This window comes from Oryzias latipes, chromosome 4, assembly GCF_053564925.1.
Source record: "Oryzias latipes strain Hd-rR chromosome 4, Olatipes_Hd-rR_3.1".
Classification (NCBI taxonomy): domain Eukaryota; kingdom Metazoa; phylum Chordata; class Actinopteri; order Beloniformes; family Adrianichthyidae; genus Oryzias; species Oryzias latipes.
In genome coordinates this window covers 10,373,566-10,395,046 of record NC_136240.1, presented here as the reverse complement: position 1 = coordinate 10,395,046, position 21,481 = coordinate 10,373,566, and the positions used below count along the sequence as shown (strand labels likewise).

Sequence of the window (21,481 nt, the reverse complement as noted above, 5' to 3'; positions counted from 1 at the left end):
CACTGGATGGTTGGAGCTGATCCAGAGGACGACATCTTCCTTTCTATTGCTTTGGTGTGATAGGGCGTAAGCCTTCCACCGCTGTGATGCCGCATGCATTAATCTGCATCCATCCTTTATGCCCCCCTCCCCCCTCCGCTTTCCCAGTTTTTTGGAGGAAAATGTCTGAGCTGCAGGAACTTTGAACCCTCAGAACGTTTTTCTCTCATTTCTGACCAACAATTTCAAATCTTCTTCTCCCCAGGGTCCTCCTGGATCCCAGCCGTCCCCCCACACACAACCCCCGCCACACAACCCCAGCAATCCAATGATGGGCCCCCATGGACAGGTAGGGCAGCAACTCTTCCTTTTGTTGGCCGGTCCCATCACTCGTTGGGAAGAGCCTCAAAAGCTTTCAAAGTAGGGGGAGAAACGTGGAGGCTACCACTACCGGGGGTGGGGGTCCCCCCCCCAGGAAAATTAGGCCCCTTTTTATGCATTTTCCAACTGGGATTTATGTTTTTTATTATCACTGCATATCAAAATGACAGTAAAAATTCTGAAGTGAGCATGTCCAAAGTCCGGTCTATGGAGTGATATTTCTGCCGCTACGCTGTACACAAAACTTTCTAAGTTCCAAATTCATTCATTCATTCATTCATTTTCTGTACCGCTTTGTCCCTTTCGGGGTCACGGGGCTGCCGGAGCCTATCCCGGCTACTTGGGCGTAGGCAGGGGATGCCCTGGATTGCTTTTCAATTATTTCTTATTTTGCTTTAAAAAAAAATTTGCGTTTGCAAAACACACGTTTTCACATGCGTTGTGTCAAATCTTTTTTCCCATCTTTGATTTTGCTGACCACTCTGACGCGATTTGGCGTGATAAAACTGCCACAGCCAAAAAACTTCTGGCATGCGTTGTGTGTCATCTCACTTTTTTCCTATATTTGATTTTGCTTAGTTAAGTTTCAGTTTGACGTGACGAAGCGGCCATCAAACAGCTGCTGATTGGTCCAGATTCTAACCAATCAAATCGCTGTATTTATCTAACATGGTGTCTGTACAGAGGCTCAGAAACCGAACCAGCTCTTTTTACCCTCAATTTTGTCTTTTGGATGAAGACGTTTTCATTTTTTAAATCATTTTAACAATAATTCATATTTTATTTCTTTTTTACCATTGATTAATTTTGATTAAGTCAGATTTGTGAATTTATGGCCGAGGATTATGGAGTCCTATACTGTTCATAATTAAATAAATAAATATTTAATTAAATACATAAATATGACGTCATGCAAATACACAATCAATCAATAAATCTCTCATAAATATATAAAAAGATCATGAAATTATGAAAAACCTGCACACAGATTTTAAATTAGCCATTATATTATTCAATATATTTCATTTTGCTTTAAAAAGCTGTCCATTATTTTAAAACAGCATTTTAAAATATTCATTTTTAATCATGTGGAATATTATTATAATTCTACGTCTTTTTTCAGAAGCTCGGATTTCAAAATCAATATTTTCCAAAGTAGCTTTGTTTTTATTTCATGTTGCTGTTTTTCACAATGGCTTATTTATTTCATGAAGAGCTTTTTCAGTGTCAATCAGTGATAGTGGGCGGGATCTAAACACTCATTGGCTCATCCATGGAAATCGACTCATATTCCTCGATACCCGCTCAGCGGTGTGCCAGTCAGAGAGATGACATATTTCAGCGATATCCGCACGGCTTTGCTGACATTAGAGATCAAATAGAGACAAACAATTTGTCTGCTGCAGAAGATGGAAACATGGACGACTCTGTTTTTGTAGTTTGAGGGTTTGTGTGGACCAAACCACAGAGGAGCTCCGGTCGTCCACATCTTGAAGTCCCCTGTTGAAACACTCCTCATTCTTACGCCATTCACTCAGTGCTGGCGGACCGACAGAGTCAGACCAGGCAGCTGGGCAAAGCGGAACAAGCCTGCTCAGGCCTCCTGAACCTTATGATATTTTTCCCTCTCAGGGAAAATGTTGAACCTTTCCTGCGATGACGTTTCTGACCGTGGTTTGAAAACGCAGCGGAGATCCGGGGTTTGATTTGGGGTTCACTTCCCCGTTCTGACGCTTCCAGAGCGGCTTAAAAGAACCAGTCTCTTTACTTTGGAGGAAACCTTTTTTTATTATTACTTTTCCGGGGAACTGAGCAACAGACCCTTAACTTGCGCTCACACACTCACTCTTGCGCTGCCTGGGCTCACATAATTTAAGACGTGGTTTGACTGCAGGAGCTGAAGCAGAGACTCTCTCTGGGATGATTTCATGAACTCAAACATGGAAACATTGTTTTCATGGAGAACTATTCAAAAATAAATAAACTTGATCTTTTAACATTCTCCGTGTGCATTGTCCATCCTTGCATTGTTACTGAGATAAGCACAAGCAACCGCTCCATGTGGCTGTCAGGCTAAAATATTAGCTGATAGCCCCTCCCACACGCAGCATGGTGCATTTATGGAAACTCCAGTTCATAGAAGCTTAGTGGAACTCCAACAACCGCCCAGCCTAGCTTAGACCACTACTAGATGTTAATGAGAAGATGAAAATTGCCGAACCGACCACAAAATCACCCGAATTATGCACACTCGCCCAAAGCCACTTTTATCCGCAAATCTAGAACAAAAACTGCCCAATTTCGTGTAACACTGTGGATGTGTTGAGGTGCATACTCCCCCTAGTGTTGAGGGGTGGGCATCGCACCGTCACGTTTGCTGAAGCATCTTCGATCGATGTAGTCAGGGTGCTGCTGCTCATGTCTGAGTAAAGGAGTAGCCAATCACAAAAGTTTCTCCGCCTTGTCTGGTTTGATTGACAGACAGACCCATTCTCCTGAAAAAGCTCTTCATGAAATAAATAAGCCATTGTGAAAAACAGCAACATGAAATAAAAACAAAGCTACTTTGGAAAATATTGATTTTGAAATCCAAGGTTCTGAAAAAAGACGTCGAATTATAATAATATTCCACAGGATTAAAATGAATATTTTAAAATCCTGTTTTAAAATAATGAACAGGTTTTTAAAGCAAAATGAAATATATTGAATAATATAATGGCTAATTTAAAATCTGCGTGCAGCTTTTTCACCATTTCATGATCTTTTATATATTTATGAGAGATTTATTGGTTGATTGTGTATTTGCGTGAGGTCATATTTATGTATTTAATTATGAACAGTATAGGACTCCATAGGAGGATCTCCTGAAACTGTAAAGTTGATCTGCTGACATAAAATCAACAGGCCTGTGTGTGAGATATGTGAATCTTCTGGAGCAAATTATTGGTAAAAAGTGTGAATTTCTTTAGCATCTGTTTGTTAAAGCAATACGATAAAAATATTTAAAGCACATATTATTTTAATTTTACAAAACTTGGTTTGATTTTAGCTGCTTTGCGGCTCTTTCTGGGTTTTACTCTGAGAGAAACGGGCCAGAATGATTGAAAACGGCAGAATCCCCGAACAGAACCGATACAAGGTCCAGAGTCCATGTCTGCCTCCAAGCACCGTCAATATGAGACAGAGACACCTGATTGGTTAGAATCTGGACCAATCAGCAGCTGTTTGATGGCAGCTTCGTCACATCAAACTGAAACTAGTGTCAGCACAAAATCTAAGATAGGAAAAAAGTGAGATGACACACAACGCATGCGAAAACCTTTTTGGCAGGGGCAATAGTGGCACCTGCATCACGCTAAGTCGCAAATAAAGTTTTTGAAAGCAAAATACAAAAAAATTGAAAAGCAAATTTTTAACATTTTCACTTCATTTACTTAGAAAGTTTTGTGTATGGAGTACCGGCCCGGTACTCCATACGGGGCTGCTGTATTGGCCCACAGGCCCTTATCAGGAAATTAATATGTGCGGCCCCCACACTATGTGTACGATTTCCCTTCTAAAACATGTCTGATGCTTTGGAAACATTCCTCAGAGAACGTTGGAATATTGCTCAGTTCTTGTCATTCAGAGCAATAGACTGAACCGTTGCGTAGTGGGCTTGAAAAGGGTTGAAGAGAAATCTCGTATTAACCCCCGCCCCCCTTTTTACAATACATTTTGATGTGCCTATTTCTATTTAAAGTTTTCATTTTTATTGATCATTTCTGGCCTTGTAAGGTTGCACCAGTGACATCTTGTATTTTTTTTTTGATACACGTTCTTCCTCCTTCATCCGTTCAGTGTCAGAGGTCATCTTCTTCCAGAGGATGTCGGTTTCATTCATCATTCATTCATCCGGATGATCATTAATTCTCCGGAATTATCTTTCTTAAATATTCTTTAGCAGCCCATGGACCGCCGTGCTCTTCAACTGTGCCCCTGCCTCAGAAACTCCCGCAGCACCTCTCTCTGAGACAAAAGTCTCAGAAAAGGGTCTTGAGTTTTCTGAGTTGTGATGAACCCCAGGAGTCACATGACTGAAAAACGGCGAATACTGAATCGTCAAAATCATACACGGATTACTCGCTGTGAGCCGCTAAATGAAACTGTTGTAGCCGGCGATGACTTCGCTCACAGGCGGCAAAGTCTCATTGGTAGTTGCCTACTTTTGAGGTGGGTGTGTGTGTGTATGGGGGGGGGGGGGGGTCAAGCGCAGATCCCTGGTTGTGGAACGGATCAATAATTTAGCAGCTTTGGTCCAGCTGCAGGGAGCAGAGGTCCATCTGGGGGGGTCTGGTCTCTCAGCCCTGCTGCCCCCTCAACAGAGCATTAATGCTGCAGCGGCCAAACACCACAAAATCCCAGGGGGGGTCATAGGCGGGTCTGTAGCACACGTGCACGCGTTGTCTATAATTACCTTTAAAATGTAATCTCCTGTTTGGGTCGCCAGCTCCTATCTGCGTGGGGACAATAAGAACATTTCTCTGCTGCTCGCTCGCGCTGTTTGACCCAAACTGTTCTGATTCAATCCGGGTTTCTCCTCCAGACCAGAACCTGCGGTCGGAGCTGAAGGATGCAGCTCCTGCTCTGATGCATGCAGGGATTTGTAGTTCAAGCAGCGTCCTCTCCTTCATCTGTGATGCTTGACTTTATTCCCCAGCTCTGCAGCCCCCCCCCCCCCCCCCCCCCCCTCCACCCACTGAGATTTACATGCAATGCACAGATAAAACAAATGGAGGGGGGGGGGCATGTTTTCTCTATTCCTGAAACTGCTACCCACCGGCTGTCCTTTAAACCTGTGGTCTCACCTCATAAAGACGCAGTAAAACTTCACGTTAGACTACTTTGTTCTCAGCGCAATAGCTCCCTCTGCTGGCGGTTTAACATAATGACTGAGTCTCCAAATTCTGAAGCAGATTCTGTGGAGCTTTGGAATCTGAGGCGCTTCAACCGGAAGTCTCTGACCGGTCTTCTGTTTGTGCTGCAGCGGCGCTGCAGGAATGTTTCTGCTCGTGTCGTCCTATTTCTTTTGATTCCTTACCGTGCTGTGAAGCACATTGTTAACCCTGTTGTTTCCAAGTAAAGAGAAAAAACCTTCATCACTGTTTTTCTGTTTAAGGTGATGCTAAATGAAGTGGACTCCTGGATTAGAACAACTGGCGAGCTACGGCGTGGAGGAGTTATTGTTTCACTATTTCTGTATTTATTGATTCTTCTCAAAAGCAAAGGCTGTTTATGAGCTGCTGTTAAAGGAATCCTGTTTAGGTGAAGCTAACCTATAAACCAGCTCAGTGGCCTTGTGGTAGAATGTCCACCTTGAGTCTGGAAGGTTGTGAGTTCAAATACAGGCTACCAAAGACTCTAAAAGTGGGACCCAGAGCCTGCCTCCCTGGTTGACAGTCAGGGATGCAGAGGGGGGTTTGAGGTGTTTGACAGCTGATGGGACGTTAACTTTGAAAGCATTTTTTTCAAGTATAAACATCAAACAAAAACTGTCATCAAACCATGTGACCAGTATTTTAGTTGACTGGTTTCATTTATCAAACCAGCCTTCTTCTGACAGCTTTTACACGTTTTGCCTCTTTTTTGGAGACAGTTCTTTAGTGGAAAATCCATTTAATGGAGTTTAAATGAGCACAAACATTTGTAGACTTGACTGGAAATGACAGGTTTCAGCGATGTTTGTTCTTTTCCCCTTTTCTGTTCATAGAACATTTAAATCAGACGGAACCTTTTAGGACAACAAAAGCTATTCGGTCTACAAAGCCACATTTATGATCTTCTGGGTTCCAAAGGAAACAATGTAAGCCCCTCCCCTTTTTTTCTACAGCCATTCATGTCTCCACGGTACCCAGGCGGCCCAAGACCCTCCCTTCGTATGCCAAACCAGCCCCCAGGAAGCATCCCTGGGTCGCAGCCCCTCCTTCCCAACAGCCTGGACCCTACCAGACCTCAAGGTGTCCACTCGTGTCATTTCCACACCTTCACCATGACCAACCATCTAACGCTGTTGTTCCCCCGCAGGTCACAACATGGGAGGCCCCATGAGAATGAACCCCCCCCGAGGCATGGGTCCACAGGTTGGTGATGGAACGCAGAACAAACGGGGGTGGGAGGGGCTTTCATTGCAGCTGACTCGGCCTATGAGCAAACCCATGTTTGCAGCATGTTTGCAGCGTTAAACCAAGAACCGAGTTGTTGGTCTGGAGGTCGTCAGATGTTTGATGGTGTTTCTGAAGGAAAAGAAGACGCTGCAGTAGAACCATGACGTTCTCCACAACTTCTGAACTTTTGGAGGGGTGGATGAATACAAGGATAAAAACCTCACAAAAACTTTTTTCTTTTTAACAAAGTCTTAAATATAAGCCCACTGTGTTTGTAACTTTATTAGCAGCGTCTTTAGATTACAGAGTCGGTTGCAGATGATTTGATGTGTGGGAACATCTGTCTCAGTAAATCCATATTCATGTTGAGTTTTGGTTGCTTAACGTCGATTTCTTTTTTTCTTTAAAGTGAAGATTCTTCTTCTGTTCACTTGCCGACTCTTTTCTGCGTAGAGACGTTCCAAAGACATTTTTGTTGTTTTTGTTTGGCTGACTTAGCTAGCATGGGGGTTTTACTTCAGCGGTAATGTTTCAGTCTGACGTAACTTCGTCCTTCATAAGTTCGCAGATTTATGAAAGACGTGTGACCAAGGAGAACGTCTTTACGTGCAGATGTGGATCAAAGAATAAAAAAGAATAAAAAATGGGTCAGAGGCAAATAATAAAACAGAAAAAATGAAGGGTTTTTATTCTTTTTGTGCGGCCCGGCACCAAGTGACGGTACTGGTCTGTGGCCCGGTTTGGTGATTTGTGTTCTTTTCTGTGTGCAGAACTATGGTGGAGGGATGAGGCCTCCTCCCAACTCCATGGGGCCGGGGATGCCCGGCATGAACATGTTAGTCAGATCTTCTGCTTGTCTGGTTACGTTTGCAGCTTGAAAGTAGTGGATGAAACTCTAACAAACATTGGAATCTGCTTCTTTTGCAGGGGTCCCGGGGGGCGAGGTCCATGGCCCAACCCCAACTCCAACTCGGTGAGTCACACTGCCTCACATCTTCTGCAGTTCTGACAGTGCGTCTCACGTTTTCCCGCCTCTCTTCCCGCCTCAGATAGCATATTCCTCCTCACCTCCAGGAAACTACGTGGTAAGCGTCCCGTCACGAGCTCCTCCTCAGGTCACGGGTTACCTGCTACACTGCTAACTCCCGTCTACTGTACCTGCTCTCATTCCTCAGGGCCCTCCAGGGGGAGGCGGCCCACCAGGAACTCCCATCATGCCCAGCCCTGGAGGTGAGGGTTTGATATTTTTGTCTGTATGTTTGCAACTCCTCTTTGGGAGACAGAAGTGTCAAGCATCAGCTCCCACTGGAACCTCCTCTGTGGGGTGGAGGGGTTGTTCTCTTCCAGCCTGCCACACACACACGTCACATGACACCATCGCGTGACCCTTTAGTCACACCATAAGCCGCATTGAGGGACGACAGAAAGCGGTTTTGTAAAATGACAGAACAACCTTATATTCAAACTAAGTGCCGCTGGAGCAGGTGACCTTTTCTAATCCTGAGACAGCGAGTGGAGGTTCTTATCATGCGTCTATAGATACTGATGCCCTTTAACCCTCATCCATCCATCCATCCATCCACCCATCCATCCACTGGAGCCAATCCCCCCTGAACAGGTCACCAGTCCATTGCAGCCTTGGTCCTTTTCGGTTGTTCTCATTCTCAGTGTGAAGCTGGCTGCAGGACTCACTGTTGGATCGGAATTCAGATGCTCTTTGATTCAACGGAAGATGGTTCCGTCTCAAAGAGCTCCAACGGTTTCTCTATTTTATTATTTCTAGATTCAACGAACTCCAGTGAAAACATCTACACCATGATGAACCCCATCGGTCAAGGTGGAAACAGACCAAACGTGAGTCTCTCTCTGATCACGGTGCCTGCAGAGCCACCGAACGCAGACGTCTGACTATCAAGCCTTGTTGGTTTTCTGTAGTTCCCAATGGGACCAGGACCCGATGGGCCCATGGGGGGGATGGGTGCTATGGAGCAGCATCATATGAACGGCTCATTAGGTAAGTCGCCTTCAGAGTGACGGTGGATCTGAAGGTCAGCTGATGTTAAAGCCCCCGTTTCTGTTTCTGATCACAGGTTCTGGAGATATGGATGGATTGCCAAAGGTAAGACCAGCTGTCTAGCTGTGAGGTTTGAGTCTGCTGCGTTTTCATTTTGGGGTTTCTTCCTTCTGTCTTGTAGAATTCCCCAAACAACATGGCAGGAATGAACAACCCCCCCGGCACCCCCCGAGACGACAGCGAGATGGCAGGAAACTTTTTAAACCCATTCCAAAGTGAAAGTGTGAGTGTAATCCTCTAAACCTGTTTTGTCGGTTTCGGGGTCACTGAGCCTATCCCGGCCACTCGTGGGTGAAGGCAGGGGACATCCTGGACAGGTCGCCAGTCTGTCGCAGGGCCACAAATACACCCGTGCACGCTTACATTCACACCCAAGGACAGTTTAGAGCAGTGTTTTTCAACCTTTTCTGAGCCACGGCACACTTTAACTTTAAAAAAAATCCCACGGCTCACCAGCATTCAAAAAAAAAAAAAAAGGAGAAACTCATAGTCTGTATTGATCTACAGCCCCTCCACAATCTCACATGCATTTTTGAGAGAATTGTGTCAGAAAAAGCTGGAAACTGCAGCGGTTTTTTTTCCTAAAAGATGCAATAAAAGTTAAGTTAGAAGATTTAACAGTTTGATGTGTGTTCGTTGGTTTCAAGACGTTTAACAGATTTCCTTGTGCGCTGTCACTCTCACAACCCAATGCATCATGGGAGATGTAGTGCATAAAACGGCCGAAGATCGCTTTTCGGAGCTTCATTGTTTTGTTCACTTGTTCCACGGTCTGATACCGGATTCTGTGCAAAGCTACACCGATAAAGACGAGCTTTAGCTGGTATTTTTGTTAGAACTGAGCGACTTTACGAGCTAAATCGGGACAAGGAAGTGAAGACTTTCACCACTTCTGATTGGTCAGACTGATGACATGTGATTAAGCCCCCCAAGAATGATTGGTGGAGACAGTTAAAGGGACGGGACTTTTCCAAAATACAGCCGAAGGTGCAGTTGAATCACGGTACAGTCATTCTTATCAAAATGTCTTTAATAAAATAAAATAAACGCAAAGAAAAAGTATTTTACGATCTTTTATATTCCTAACTCCTCAGTGTTTTATCAGGGCCTGTTTGGATGAACACAGAGCTGAAATCCTGGAGATGGGAAATGTTTTTAGATCAATTAATGAGGGCAATTTCCCACGGCACACTTGACCATGTGCCGCGGCACACTGGTTGAAAAACACTGGTTTAGAGCAGGGGTTGGGAACCTCTTTGGACGAGAGAGCCATAAACGCCACATATTTTTAAATGTAATTTCGAAATAGCCATATCATATTGTAGCCTCCCTTTCCCACACTGAGGCACGGAGACTTAACCTCTTTTAAGGTTCTTTATTCTGGTTACTGCAGACCGTAACCAACGCCGTACTACTAATTCAGCAACTCCTCAATCTCTTCCATCGAGAGCGCTTCTCCCAACTTTTTATTCCCTCGCTGCCGCAACAGCCCTCCTATTTCCCTTATTCGGCCCATAGCTGAACCCCATTGGTCCAAACTCCCCAACGACAGACTGAGCGACAGAACTGAGGACCAATCAGCATCTCTGCTTGATGCGTTCAATGAACTCTGGAACTTAGAACACGACTCAACAGCCACCCAATCCAACTCAGTCCATTACAGAATGTTTAGAAGGAAAAATACAAGTGAATGTGTGCATTTGATGTGATTTCAACATGTTTAAAGTACAATAAATCTGTGGATTCTTTTAAATAACATTGTTATGCTGTTGCTTATAAATGATGAGTATTTCTTTCCATTAATGTGACTTCTGGTGCTGCATGGTTTTGCTGATGGTCTAGTCTGGTTGATACGTGGTGAGTTTTAGCTTCATGCGGGCGTTGAGACTTCCATCGGTCAAACGTGATCGTAGGTTGGTCTGAATGTTCTTTAGATGTGAGAAAGACTGCTCACATGGACACGTGGAGCCAAACACACACTCACACGCTGCAGTATGTGAAGGGCTGCGCATTTTAAGTTTTGAAAATCAGTGCCTGATTAACCTTGCTGCCTGTACCCACTACCCCCCCCTTTCTTCCTCACACATCCCGTCCCTGCAGCTGGGCGCTCTTTCTCAGAGGTGGGAGCGCGCAACTGCAGGGCAGCAATTCACAGGTTTCAGGCTGTTACAAACTCTGTGAAATAACAGATAATAGTGAACTGATAGTGCTGACGCAGAAGAATTTTCATTCATCCAAAGACTTGGGGAAAAAAAACAGGTTTGATACGCAACACATTTTTTGCTATGTGGACTTAAAATTGCATAAAAACTATGAATTATTCCTCTTTATGTGAAAATATGAGCAATACTATAAAGATCCAGAAGTCCAGAGATCTTTGGGTTATTGAGATGCTGCCGGAACAACAGAACTTCAGAAAAAAAATGATGGCGTTAGAACAGTCGACTTTTGGCATTTTAACATTTAAACAAGGACTGATCTGTTTTCAAAGCATTCCCAGTGGTCTTCTTATTCTGATTATTCTGTTTTCAGCCAAAATCCCCAAACCTGAGTGGTTTTCTAGGACATAGTTCCTGCAGAGCAGCAGGAGTTAATTAGAAATTCTCCTGAGTTGTGGGCGGGACCACTGGCACAGAACAACCCCTCTTCCCTTCCCGTCGCCGAGAACTTTCTATTTACACGCTGTCCCACTAGCTTACAGCCCCTCACACCCCCAACCTAACATTAGCGGAGCAACAAAAATGGCAGCAATATCGTAGCTATCCAGCCGCACAGTTTAGATCCAGATTCCAGCTCAGACGGGGAAAATGAAGACGCTAATGAATCTATTCGTCTGCAAGTGGATGCATCAGAATGGGGGTGGAGCTGAGAGCTCTAGTGTATTTTCCAACAACAGTTTTTTCGTCTGCTCCTGATTCAAAATGATTTTGAATACGAAATACTCCAAAAGGCAAATTTAAGCTTGGTTTTCTTTATCTCTGTCCTCCATCATCAGAAAAATGCAGATAAAAATATGTTAAACACCAAAAACCCATTTTTCATCAGAGCGGGTCTTTGAAGGATTTTCTCCACCAAGCAGTTAAAGTGAAGGAAAGAATCTCTGAGAGAGGAGCAGAACCAAACAGAACCAGGAACAAGCACAAATTCAGAATGAACTGGTGGTCTGTTCATGTTTGTCTCATCTTTTTCTTGTCTCTTCTCTTTTTGCAGTATTCGCCCAACATGACGATGAGCGTGTGATTTTTTAAACCCTTTATCTTATTCCTGGAGGTTCATCTCCTGCCCCACTGCGTCTTGCATTACCCCTCCCCCCTCCCCGTCCTCCTCCGCCGCCTCGTGGACCCTGTTTGGTGTCCTCCACAGCTCCTTGGAGTTTCCTCGGGAAGCAGGACTCTCCTCAAAGCCCCTATCAGCTGTGAAACGGTGGGAAGCATGACTCCAGAAGGACTTTTTCCTCTTCCTCACATGGGCTCCACGGAGCAGTCAAAGGATCCAACCCTGCCTGGATGAGAACCAGAACTGGCTGTTGTGGGTGGTGTTCAGGCACATTCAGTCATTCAGCACTGCCCCCATGTGGACTATTCAAAAACTGCGCTAGAATTCTGATGTTTTCTATGATGATGATGTTGTGGTTTCCAGTAGTCTCCTGTGTGAAGGACACCTTTGGACCTCAGCAGCAACAGTACTGTTGGGACACGCTGCCAAATGCTCCGTTTTTCTGTTTACATCGTCCCCGTCTGGAAGATCCTCTCTAGAACTTCCTCTCAGCTTGTTTTTCCTTTTCCTTCCTAAAAAAATTTGCCCACACGTCTCTGGAACCAGATCAACCTGCCACTGCAGGAAACAGATTTTGATTCTGAGTTTCTGATCCCACTGTCCTGCATTCCAGAGTGACTCCTCAAGACGGACGTCAGCAAGCAGATGGAGGACGTCCTTCAGCGGGCTTGTTCATGTCTGCTGATGCCACATGTTTAGCGGGGAATGTGCTGGTTTTATTCTTATTTTTACCATATCAGTCTGTGAATTCTGAATCGAGTTCTTTCGCCTTCATGACTCCAAGCAGACAGTCGTTCCCTTTCCTTCGTCCTGCCTCTCCTGAGCTGATGGACCTTCCTGGAGCTTCGTTTCGCTTTGTCACATGTGAATTTCCCGCGTGGAAGGTTAGATCCCCCTCTCAGTGATGCTCCTTCCATCCACCGATTCCACGTGAAAGGCTTTACGTCGGAATGTCGAGGATGTTTGTTCATTTTGACTTTACATTGACGGCGGTGAAATCTGCAGACCAGGTGAAGACAAAGTCCTGGTTTTTCTCTTGGCCTTATCTGTTGCTCCTTCTGGTGAATGAAGCAAACCGTCAGCAGACAGCAGCTGTAGCCTCTTTGTGTGCTTGATCCACACGCGAGCTTCCTGATATCAATGTGAACCTACCGTCGACAGGGACACCTGCAGGATTTACTGATGGGGAATCCCTCCGGCAACCCCCTTTCTGACCTCCAGTTCCTCCTGAAGCCCCGCCCCTTTTTCTCCTGGTGTAAATACTGTAAAATGCATTTTGATATCATTGACATGTTTTCATGTCCGTCACAACCGGTGAGTCCAGCGGGAAGTAGAGTATAAATGTTTTCCATGAAGAAACATTTGGGTCATGAGGCTAAATTGGCTGAATGTACAGCAGACGGATGAAGACTTGTGTGGAGAGGGGGGTGGGACGGGGGCGGGCCGGCTGTGGCGTCCTCACTGTGCGCCTAGTGTGACGGCTGTTTTTAAAATAATTTTTAAGAAAAGTCTAGATTTCTTTCCCTGAAGGGCATCTCCTCACAAACGTGGGTCACCTCATATTACAGTTTTTAATATGAAGGATTTTTATCATGGAAAAAAAACTTTTAGAAGAAAAAAGATATTTTAAAAATCTTTTACAAATGTTATTTTAAATGAAGATCTGGATGTAAGAGTTCTGGGGAAGCTCGCCGGTTGGTCCTGTCGCCGTAAGTTGATCTTTGGCCATCTCTGTACTTCTATCGTGGTGTAAAATAATGTACCATTAGGAGGAGCTGTCCATGGTCCTCTCTGATATGAAGCAGTCTATTTCCTGGGTTTGCTTTGTATGTCATGGTAGGATAGTCCAGAATCTTGTCTTAGGGTTTTAGGTGTCTTGTGTATCAAAGATGTTCTTTGTATGTTTCTTTATATTGTAAAGTTTCTTTAAGCGGAAAGAAAAAAACGATTTGCTTATCAAACAGGAACAATGCATCAATAATAAATATCATCTGATTTTTCTCTGCTGTTTGAATCTTTTCCTAAATCCTGACATGAAGATCCTGTTTAAAACCAGGAACTTTTTGATGAAAGCAGGGTGTGTTCCACTCGACACAGCTGTTTTATTCCTTAATTAGAGAAAGAACACATCAGTCATGGGTATTTATACCACTTAGATACAAGTTTGTTAGCTTGAATCATAGGAGCTGATGTTTTTACAGAAGATCACTTTGTCCAAAGCAGGGGCATCAAACTGATTTTCAGCGAGGGCCACATCAGCGTGCCGGCTGTCCTGGGGCCAGCTATAACTCATACATGTAACTAAATGTAATGAAAAATAAATGTACATACTCTTTAATGTTAAATAACTCATTAGTTATTTATTATAACTTTTTAAAGTGACAATTACAGCGGCATAGAAAACATGTGTTTGCATGGTACTCTAGCATAAATCCTTTTACATTTGATTCTGACAGGTTAGGTTATATTGGCAGTGTTTAAGTCCTAATGGATAGTTGCCCAATCAGATATTTTCAGATTCCCCCAAGATATGAATAAATACAAACCAATTTGTATTTTTATTCTAAAAAACTAAAAACTTTTATGCTCTCGCGGCCCACAAAAAATGACATGGTAGGCCACATTTGCCCCCTGGGCCTTAAGTTTGACACATGTGGTCTAGAGTGAAGTAAAGAAATGTCTTTTGGGCTCATGACACCAAAAATACTTCCGAGTTCTTCCTTTGCTTAAAGTGAAAACTGCTAATAAGCAAAGTTTCCCGGACATTCTTGTTAAAAAATGTCCAATCGGCAGCACATCGGAGGCAGAAACAACACAGAGATCGTTTAAGCTTTAAAAGTAAAAATGTGTGAGGAAATCCAGGAAGAATCACTCACAGCTTTGATGACTAAACTTGCGTTTTCATCTTTCGCTATTCTTTGGTCACATTTGGATTTATGTGACACCAAAATCAGTTGAAATGTGTTTTATAGTTTACAGTCCAGAATGCAGCTGCTTCTTTTTCACAGGAACCAGAAAACATGAAGACATCAGAGATTTTACATTTCACCACCATCTGAAAGAATTTACAGGACTGACCAACAAGCAGTTCTCTGTTTTTCAAAGTAAAAGTTCTGTGCCAGCCACTGATTCTTTTACCACCCTTCAATCAGTGAAACACATTTATCAGTAAAACTCCTTTATTCATTTCAAATTTTTGTTTTTAACTAGTAACAATGTTTAAGTACATTATTTATTGTGTTTTTCTATCTTTGAAACTTATTTGGGCGAACTTGTCTGGTTCTTCGGTTCATCAAATGTTTAATAATGATTGGAACTGTGTGACATCAGGATCTAAAGCATAACAGATCTTTCTGCTCTAAAAGGTTCGCGTTTTCGTGGTGAAGGATGTTCTCCGTCGTTTCATGAGTGAGCACAGGGTGTTTTTTAATGGAACCATTAAGGGGGCTTTTAATCTGAAAGCAGAGAAAAGCTTCTTGAAACATTAAAGCGATGCAGAGTGCTGCTGCGCATGCGCGAGGATCTACCGCTGTGACGAAGTCAGCCTGAGTGTCCACTGTGGCCCTTCCCGTTGGCGCCGTGCGCTCTAGACTTTTCTATTCGCAGTCTAACTTCCTGCGTGAGCTTGAAGGATCGGGACGCGGCTGTTGGACCAAAACAAGGCTGGAGGTGAATGTTCGCGTTCTAATTTACAATTTTAAGAACTTTTCTGTGTGTGTTCCTTCGTTTGGAAGTGATTCTAATCGACGACTTCGTTTTGTCAAAATGTCAGTGTCACTAAAAACTCTTAGTTTGATGGATGCAAATAAGCTAAGCCGCTGGCTCATAGCTAGCTAACCCAGCCACCTTCAGCTAACGCTAGCATTAGCATGTAGGTTTTGACCGAGAAACCTCGTTACTTTTTAAAAACCCACGGAAACGTCAGGTTTTCTGAAGTTTGGAGTAAAACTGTCTGCATGCAATGTTGGGGAACTGTAACGGATATCCTGGTCGGTACGTTAACGTCAGATTCTGCTGTTTGAAGAGCTTTTCTGTGAAGCTCAGAGATAAGCGAACAGAAAACGAGCTTCCTCAGTTTGACTGTCTTCTCCAGAATGGAGACCGTGGAAGCTGCAGACGGCCGCGAAAACGCTTCTTCTTCTGCCAGAAAGAGCGGACAAACGTCGTTGCTGGACAGCGGAGAAGACTTCGAGGTTGTGGATGAAGAGGACTTTGATGAGGAGCCTCCTCCTTTAGAAGATGCGGGAGGTGGGATGGAGAAAAGTTCAGATGAGACGGCGAAGAGGTCTCCACATGAAGAACCAGAGGCTCCGGCTCAGCTGGATGAGTGGTTGGATGTGTTGGGTGAGTCTGGCACTTGTTTGGCCTCTTCCCGCTGATGTTTCTTGGAAGAGAGAACAGTTCTTCATTTGTCTTTTGAATCTGACAGGTTCTGGAAGTAGTTGTGAGTTCCAAACAAGCATTTGGTGGTAGTTCTTGACAAGCCAACAGTTCTCTCTCTGCAGGAAATGGCCAGCTGAAGAAAAAAGTCACGGCGCCCGGGAAGGGACGAGCCAGTCGGCCTCAGAAGGGTCAGAACGTACGGATCCACCTTAAAGCTAGCCTGATCGATGGGACTCTGGTGGAGGAGCAACCTAACTTCTCCTTCACTTTGGGAGATTGTGATGTTATCCAGGTAAACCCTTAGTGGTGATATATGTCAGGGTTAGCCCCAACGCTCAAAATTACGTCTGCAGGTCTTGTTTTGTGGATTTGTCTCCGGTCAAACGTCAGTCAACACTTTTCTTCCAGGCTCTGGATCTGACGGTCCAGCTTATGGAAATGGGAGAAAAGGCTCTGATCCAGTCAGATCCTAAATATGCATATGGAGACAGAGGAAGGTGGGAGATAAGCTACTCTACATCAAACGCTGCAAATTGGTGATATAGAGAATTTTAACCATCCTTTAGAAAGATGGTAGCAGAGCCCAGAGTCTGAGGAGCCTCCAAATGAAATACTTTTTATTTTACTCACAGGTGGTTTAGTAAGTGGGAGGGGCTTTTTGACACACGTGGTCAAAAAAGTCTTGACATGTCTCACATTTACATAAACTTGGGTCAATAAGACCTTAAAAAGCAAACATTTGTCTTTAATTCAAGAGAATCTGTGTCTTTTCCTGACATGGGGGTAAAGGAAAGGAATCACTGGGAAATAAACTGTATGGATCCCTGGAGATTCACAGAAACAGACTGACTATGCCATCCTTTTTTTTTTGTTGGGGGGGGGGGGCGCTGCTGTTTTTGCTTCAGTCACTAAACCTGCCTGTTTTTTTTTTTCTCGTGTCAGTCTTGAACCTCGTGTTCCTCCAAACGCTCAGCTGTCCTTGGAAGTGGAACTCCTGGAGGCCACTGATGCCCCCGATGTGGAGCTGCTGCCCCCCGCAGAAAAGATTGCCCTCGCCAGTCGTAAACGAGAGAGGGGCAACGTCCATTACCAGCGTGGAGACTATGCGTTTGCAGTCAACTCCTACAGCATCGCCCTGCAGATAGCAGAGTCCAGTTCCAAAGGTGAGACCTTCATGACGCCGTCCCGCTTTCCCGGCAATGAAAGCTCCTCCCCCTGATCATCTTGCGGTGACTGATCAGTAACTGCAACTTTAAACCAAACAATGACGTGAAAATCAAAGCCCTGCAGATGTGAATGAGTCTTCAGTGGATCTTTTTAGCTTTTTTGCTCTGATCTTAGATTGAGATTTATTTCAAACATGTGAAGCAATACAAAATAATAATAATAATACATATAAAAAGAAGGAAGTTTGATATTGTCGTTGTGTTTTGTGGGACAGTGGACATCCGGCCGGAGGAGGAGGACGAGCTGCTGGATGTGAGAGTGAAGTGTCTGAACAACATGGCCGCCTCTCAGCTGAAGCTGGACCATTACGATGCTGCTCTGAAGTCTTGCGTTTCAGCTCTTGAGCATCAGCCAGACAACATAAAGGCACTTTTTCGCATGGGCAAGGTTGGCCTCAGTCCCGGAGCTTCTTGCTGCTGCTGAATGTCTGCTAAATGGTTGTTCTTTCCTCTAGGTTCTCTCTTTGAAAGGTGAATACACAGAAGCTATTCAGACCCTGAGGAAAGCACTGAAGCTGGATCCCAGCAACAAGGTCATTGAACTGTTTTCTCTTGGCAGATTGTCATTTTTACATTTGGCCAGTAGGTGGTGCCACAACCTAGACTATGGGTTGCAGCAGGCCACGTGGTCTGCTGAGTCAACATATGTGGAGATCTGTTTTCATGTTGCTGCTGAAAATAGGTTCACCCTAAGGCTGGGCTAATGCCAAGCCAGTGTTTGCTTCTGCTTCTGCACTGGTTAAATGTGGTTCTGCAGCCATACATGGACACAGCCGGTTCCAGTGTGTAGGCTTCCTGGACCAGCTGAGGCCCAGAACCATCGCTGTAGTCCCACTCCAATCTGTCAGACTGGAGCAGCCAACACACGAGATGTTTGATCTGTGGTGTTTACTCCTCTGAGAGACGCTGTGTGTCTGAAAATGTTTTATCTCAACATCCCTGAGGTGACCTTTTGCATGGACACCTGCATGCATGTTGGTGCAGATTTCCTGAAATGGATGAAAGTGTTAGTTTTTGCTGAAGGTGAAGGTTTTCTTTCTGGAAGTTCAGACAGAAACTGTTGAGCCTCCTGCTGCTCTAAGGACACGTGACCTTAAACGGCTCATCAGCATCTGCTGCAAACCGGGATTTCAGAATCAGAATCAGCTTTATTGGCCAAGTGCAGTGCTGTACAAGGACTTTGGCTTCGGTGTCTTGTGCTCTCGCCCAAACTAGAAAGATATGAAAAAAATTTAAAGGAGTAAGACAGGAGAGGATAAATGATAAAAATAAAGTACTATGAGGTAGACGTAGGAATATTTAAACATAACTAAATAAATAAATGCAACAGTAAAAATGTAGCAGTAGTTCTGGTGTGACAGTTTCTGTGGTTTTGTTCCGTGTTCTTGAGTGGTCTGTTGTCAGGAGTTCATTAGAGTGACAGCTCGGGGGAAGAAGCTGTCCTTGTGGCGAGTGGTTTTGGTGCACGTTGTCCTAAAACGCCGCCCTGACGGGAGAATGCTGAAAAGGTAATGTCCGGGATGAGAGGGGTCCTCTGCAATTCTGCCAGCCCGCTTCCTGACCCTGGACCAGTACAGGTCCTGATGGAGGAAGAGTGGAACCAATAATCCTCTCAGTAGATCTGATGATTCTCTGAAGTCTGGTTCCTGATCCAAACCCGACCGTGATGGATGTGGTCAGGACAGATTGGATTATTGCAGTGTAGAAGATGGTCAGCAGCTCCTGAGGCAGGTTGAACTTCTTGAGTTGTTGCAGGAAGAACAACCTCTGCTGAGCCTTTTTCCAGAGTGGTGGTCCCTAGGAACCTGTGTGAGTCTGTGGAGGGTACAGTGCTGTTGAGAATTGTGAGGGGGAGGGGTTCCTCCTGAACTCCACTGTTATCTCCACCGTTTTAAGTGGGTTCAACTCCAGGAGGTTCTGGCTGTCCCAGAGGACTAGCCGCTCCACTTCTCCTCTGTATGCAGTCTCATCACCGTCCCGGATGAGCCCAATGACTTCTGTCGTCTGCGAACTTCAAGAGTTTCACAGTGGGTCTTACAGAGACGAGAATAGTACTATGCAGTCTTCCAACACTTTTCGTGGTTTCGTCAGCTAGCCTGTTGTTTTTTTTTCCAGCAGCCACAAGTTTCTAAAGGATCCAAAAACTGCAGTACAAGTTGTCGTTCTCCCAGAAGCCTCTGGGTGGACTGGTCTGCAGGCATGAAATTCCTATCACATGTTATCTCTGCGTGATGGTTTTCAGTCCTGCAGAGCTTTGGCTCTACTGGTATTCTCTGCTGCTTTGCTTGGTGGTTTCTGAGGAGCACTCTTGAACTGCAATAATCCGGCCCGTCTCCTGGAATAACTGCTCAATGTGGGCCTGATTAGGTTGGTCATGGTCCAAAAAGCTAAAATAGTGTTTTTTTTAAAGGCGCCACAGTGAACAGTTTTGTCTTTTTGTTGCATCATGGTTTCAGATGTTTTGGGAGCCCAGGTGTGGCTCTGAAATGTGTTCTTGTGTTTCCAGACCATCCATGCAGAGCTCTCCAAACTGGTGAAGAAACACTCGGAGCAGAGAGGAGCAGAGCAGGCCATGTACAAGAAGATGCTGGGAAACCCCTCCTCCCCCGGCTCCGTGCCGAAGCCTCAGGCCAAGTCTTCATGGGTGAGGGCTCCATCCCGGGAGGACAAAGGAATCTGAAAGGGTTTGGATCACCCCTGGGTCCTCAAAGTGCCTCCTGTCCTTTTTCCACCTGCAGGGTCTCAGCTGGAAGTGGCTCTTTGGCGCCACCGCTGTAGCCATCGGCGGCGTGGCGTTGTCTGTCGTCATAGCGGCCAGAAACTGAGCTCCCTCAGTGGACAGAGAGTGACGACTCCGAGCTACGAGGGAGAAGGAAACGGATGGAGCTTCTGGTCGGAGAGGATGGCGTTTCAGCCAAATCAGTCGCTTTTCTTCGCTATGTCCGAGAACTCTGCATGATTTCAAACGACTTGCGGTAATTACAGATGTTGGAATATTTGCAGCTGTAGTTTTGGAGGTTTGTGGACACCTGAGAGACGATGTTCCTGCGTTGCCATGGTTTCTCTGCTCCTGAAGGTTAGCAATTCGCACTGCAGGAGCTGTTCAAAAAATACCAAAGCAGCAGCTGTGATGTTTGATGTTCCTTAGCTTCTAAAACTATTTATGTGAGAGAGGACGGTGTATTTATTCTGTGAAATGATTCCCATTGGAGGGCCAGGGTCATGTGACCTCTGAACTCACCATCTCTGCCCCTTTTCTACCTAAGCTAGACCTGCATGCACTGGTGACCAAAACAAACATACCCATTCACAACAGCAGGACTGCTGTGCTCAGGTACCGGAAATGGAACTCGGTAACCACTTATGACCTGTGTTTAGCTGTGGAGTAGAGTCCATCACCTCGGGGGGTTTGATTCTGATGAGACCAAATGTTGAAAGTAGAAATGAATGTTAAATTTCAAGTCTGTGTCCATATTTTTCTGGAAATAAATCAAATGTTTTCTGTTATTCTCTGATCTTTGAAAATTGTAGTCATGATTTTAAAATGCAAATAAACAAAAATAAAGGTTTGATTAAAAAATCCTGGCTAACTTAGAAGAAAACAGAACCGACATCAACAACCAGAACTTCCGTCTGCTCTGCTGGATTCTTCTCTGTGAGGTCTGGGTTTAAGGACAGATGTTGGACCAGAACACATTCCCAGCTCATCTTTAAAACAAGGAGTACAGTCTATCCATGCAAGGAACTACTAAATGTACGTCTTGGTTTTCAAGAAAATAAATTCTTTCTGCAATTTAAATATAGAAACACTTGATCTTTTTTTTTAAACGTATATATGTTAACAGTTTTTGGGTGGATTTTTCTGTTTTCGTTGGTGCTCCTCAAAGTTTCCTTTGTCTATTCAGTTACAAAAACATATTGTATTATTTGAAGTAGTTTCTGGTGATAATTTGATTTAATTTGGCATTTAATACTCTGAGAAATTCTTCATAAGAGCAGATTTTTAAAAAACCAAACCA

General features: G+C 44.4%; 2 protein-coding genes across 12 annotated transcripts in view; both read left to right on the top strand.

The window, feature by feature from the left end:
- The window catches only part of ssbp4 (single stranded DNA binding protein 4), a 70,003-nt gene extending 56,149 nt beyond the window's left edge, over window positions 1–13,854 (top strand). For all 10 annotated transcript variants that reach the window (XM_078945779.1, XM_023954125.2, XM_078945774.1 and 7 more), the window contains 12 exons: window positions 245–328; window positions 6,230–6,356; window positions 6,424–6,479; window positions 7,274–7,338; window positions 7,431–7,476; window positions 7,553–7,588; window positions 7,679–7,733; window positions 8,287–8,357; window positions 8,439–8,517; window positions 8,594–8,622; window positions 8,699–8,800; window positions 11,788–13,854. In XM_078945779.1, coding sequence (XP_078801905.1) covers window positions 245–328; window positions 6,230–6,356; window positions 6,424–6,479; window positions 7,274–7,338; window positions 7,431–7,476; window positions 7,553–7,588; window positions 7,679–7,733; window positions 8,287–8,357; window positions 8,439–8,517; window positions 8,594–8,622; window positions 8,699–8,800; window positions 11,788–11,817 — 780 coding nt within the window. In that variant the 3' untranslated portion in view covers window positions 11,818–13,854. The remainder of the gene's footprint in view (window positions 1–244; window positions 329–6,229; window positions 6,357–6,423; window positions 6,480–7,273; window positions 7,339–7,430; window positions 7,477–7,552; window positions 7,589–7,678; window positions 7,734–8,286; window positions 8,358–8,438; window positions 8,518–8,593; window positions 8,623–8,698; window positions 8,801–11,787) is intronic.
- Window positions 13,855–15,347: 1,493 nt separating this feature from the next.
- Window positions 15,348–21,269, top strand: fkbp8 (FKBP prolyl isomerase 8). 2 transcript variants are annotated; one of them, XM_011473851.4, is made up of 9 exons: window positions 15,348–15,522; window positions 15,947–16,197; window positions 16,359–16,528; window positions 16,645–16,733; window positions 17,179–17,399; window positions 17,678–17,850; window positions 17,918–17,995; window positions 19,969–20,106; window positions 20,201–21,269. In XM_011473851.4, exons 2-9 carry the CDS (start codon window positions 15,948–15,950, stop codon window positions 20,285–20,287), a joined length of 1,206 nt encoding a protein of 401 aa, XP_011472153.3. In that variant the 5' UTR covers window positions 15,348–15,522; window position 15,947; the 3' UTR covers window positions 20,288–21,269. The 2 variants fall into 2 exon arrangements, with proteins under 2 accessions (XP_011472153.3, XP_023809890.1); XM_023954122.2 differs by having other exon boundaries at window positions 15,485–15,846.
- Window positions 21,270–21,481: the final 212 nt, after the last annotated feature.

What these genes read in the sequence shown, in the direction of transcription:
- fkbp8 (XM_023954122.2), top strand. Translation starts at nt 15,815, where the DNA reads ATGTTGGGGAACTGTAACGGATATCCTGGTCG. An exon ending in TGTAACGGATATCCTGGTCG is followed by an intron (nt 15,847 to 15,946) that starts GTACGTTAACGT and finishes TGTCTTCTCCAG; the next exon opens with AATGGAGACCGTGGAAGCTG. An exon ending in AGCAGAGTCCAGTTCCAAAG is followed by an intron (nt 17,400 to 17,677) that starts GTGAGACCTTCA and finishes TTTGTGGGACAG; the next exon opens with TGGACATCCGGCCGGAGGAG.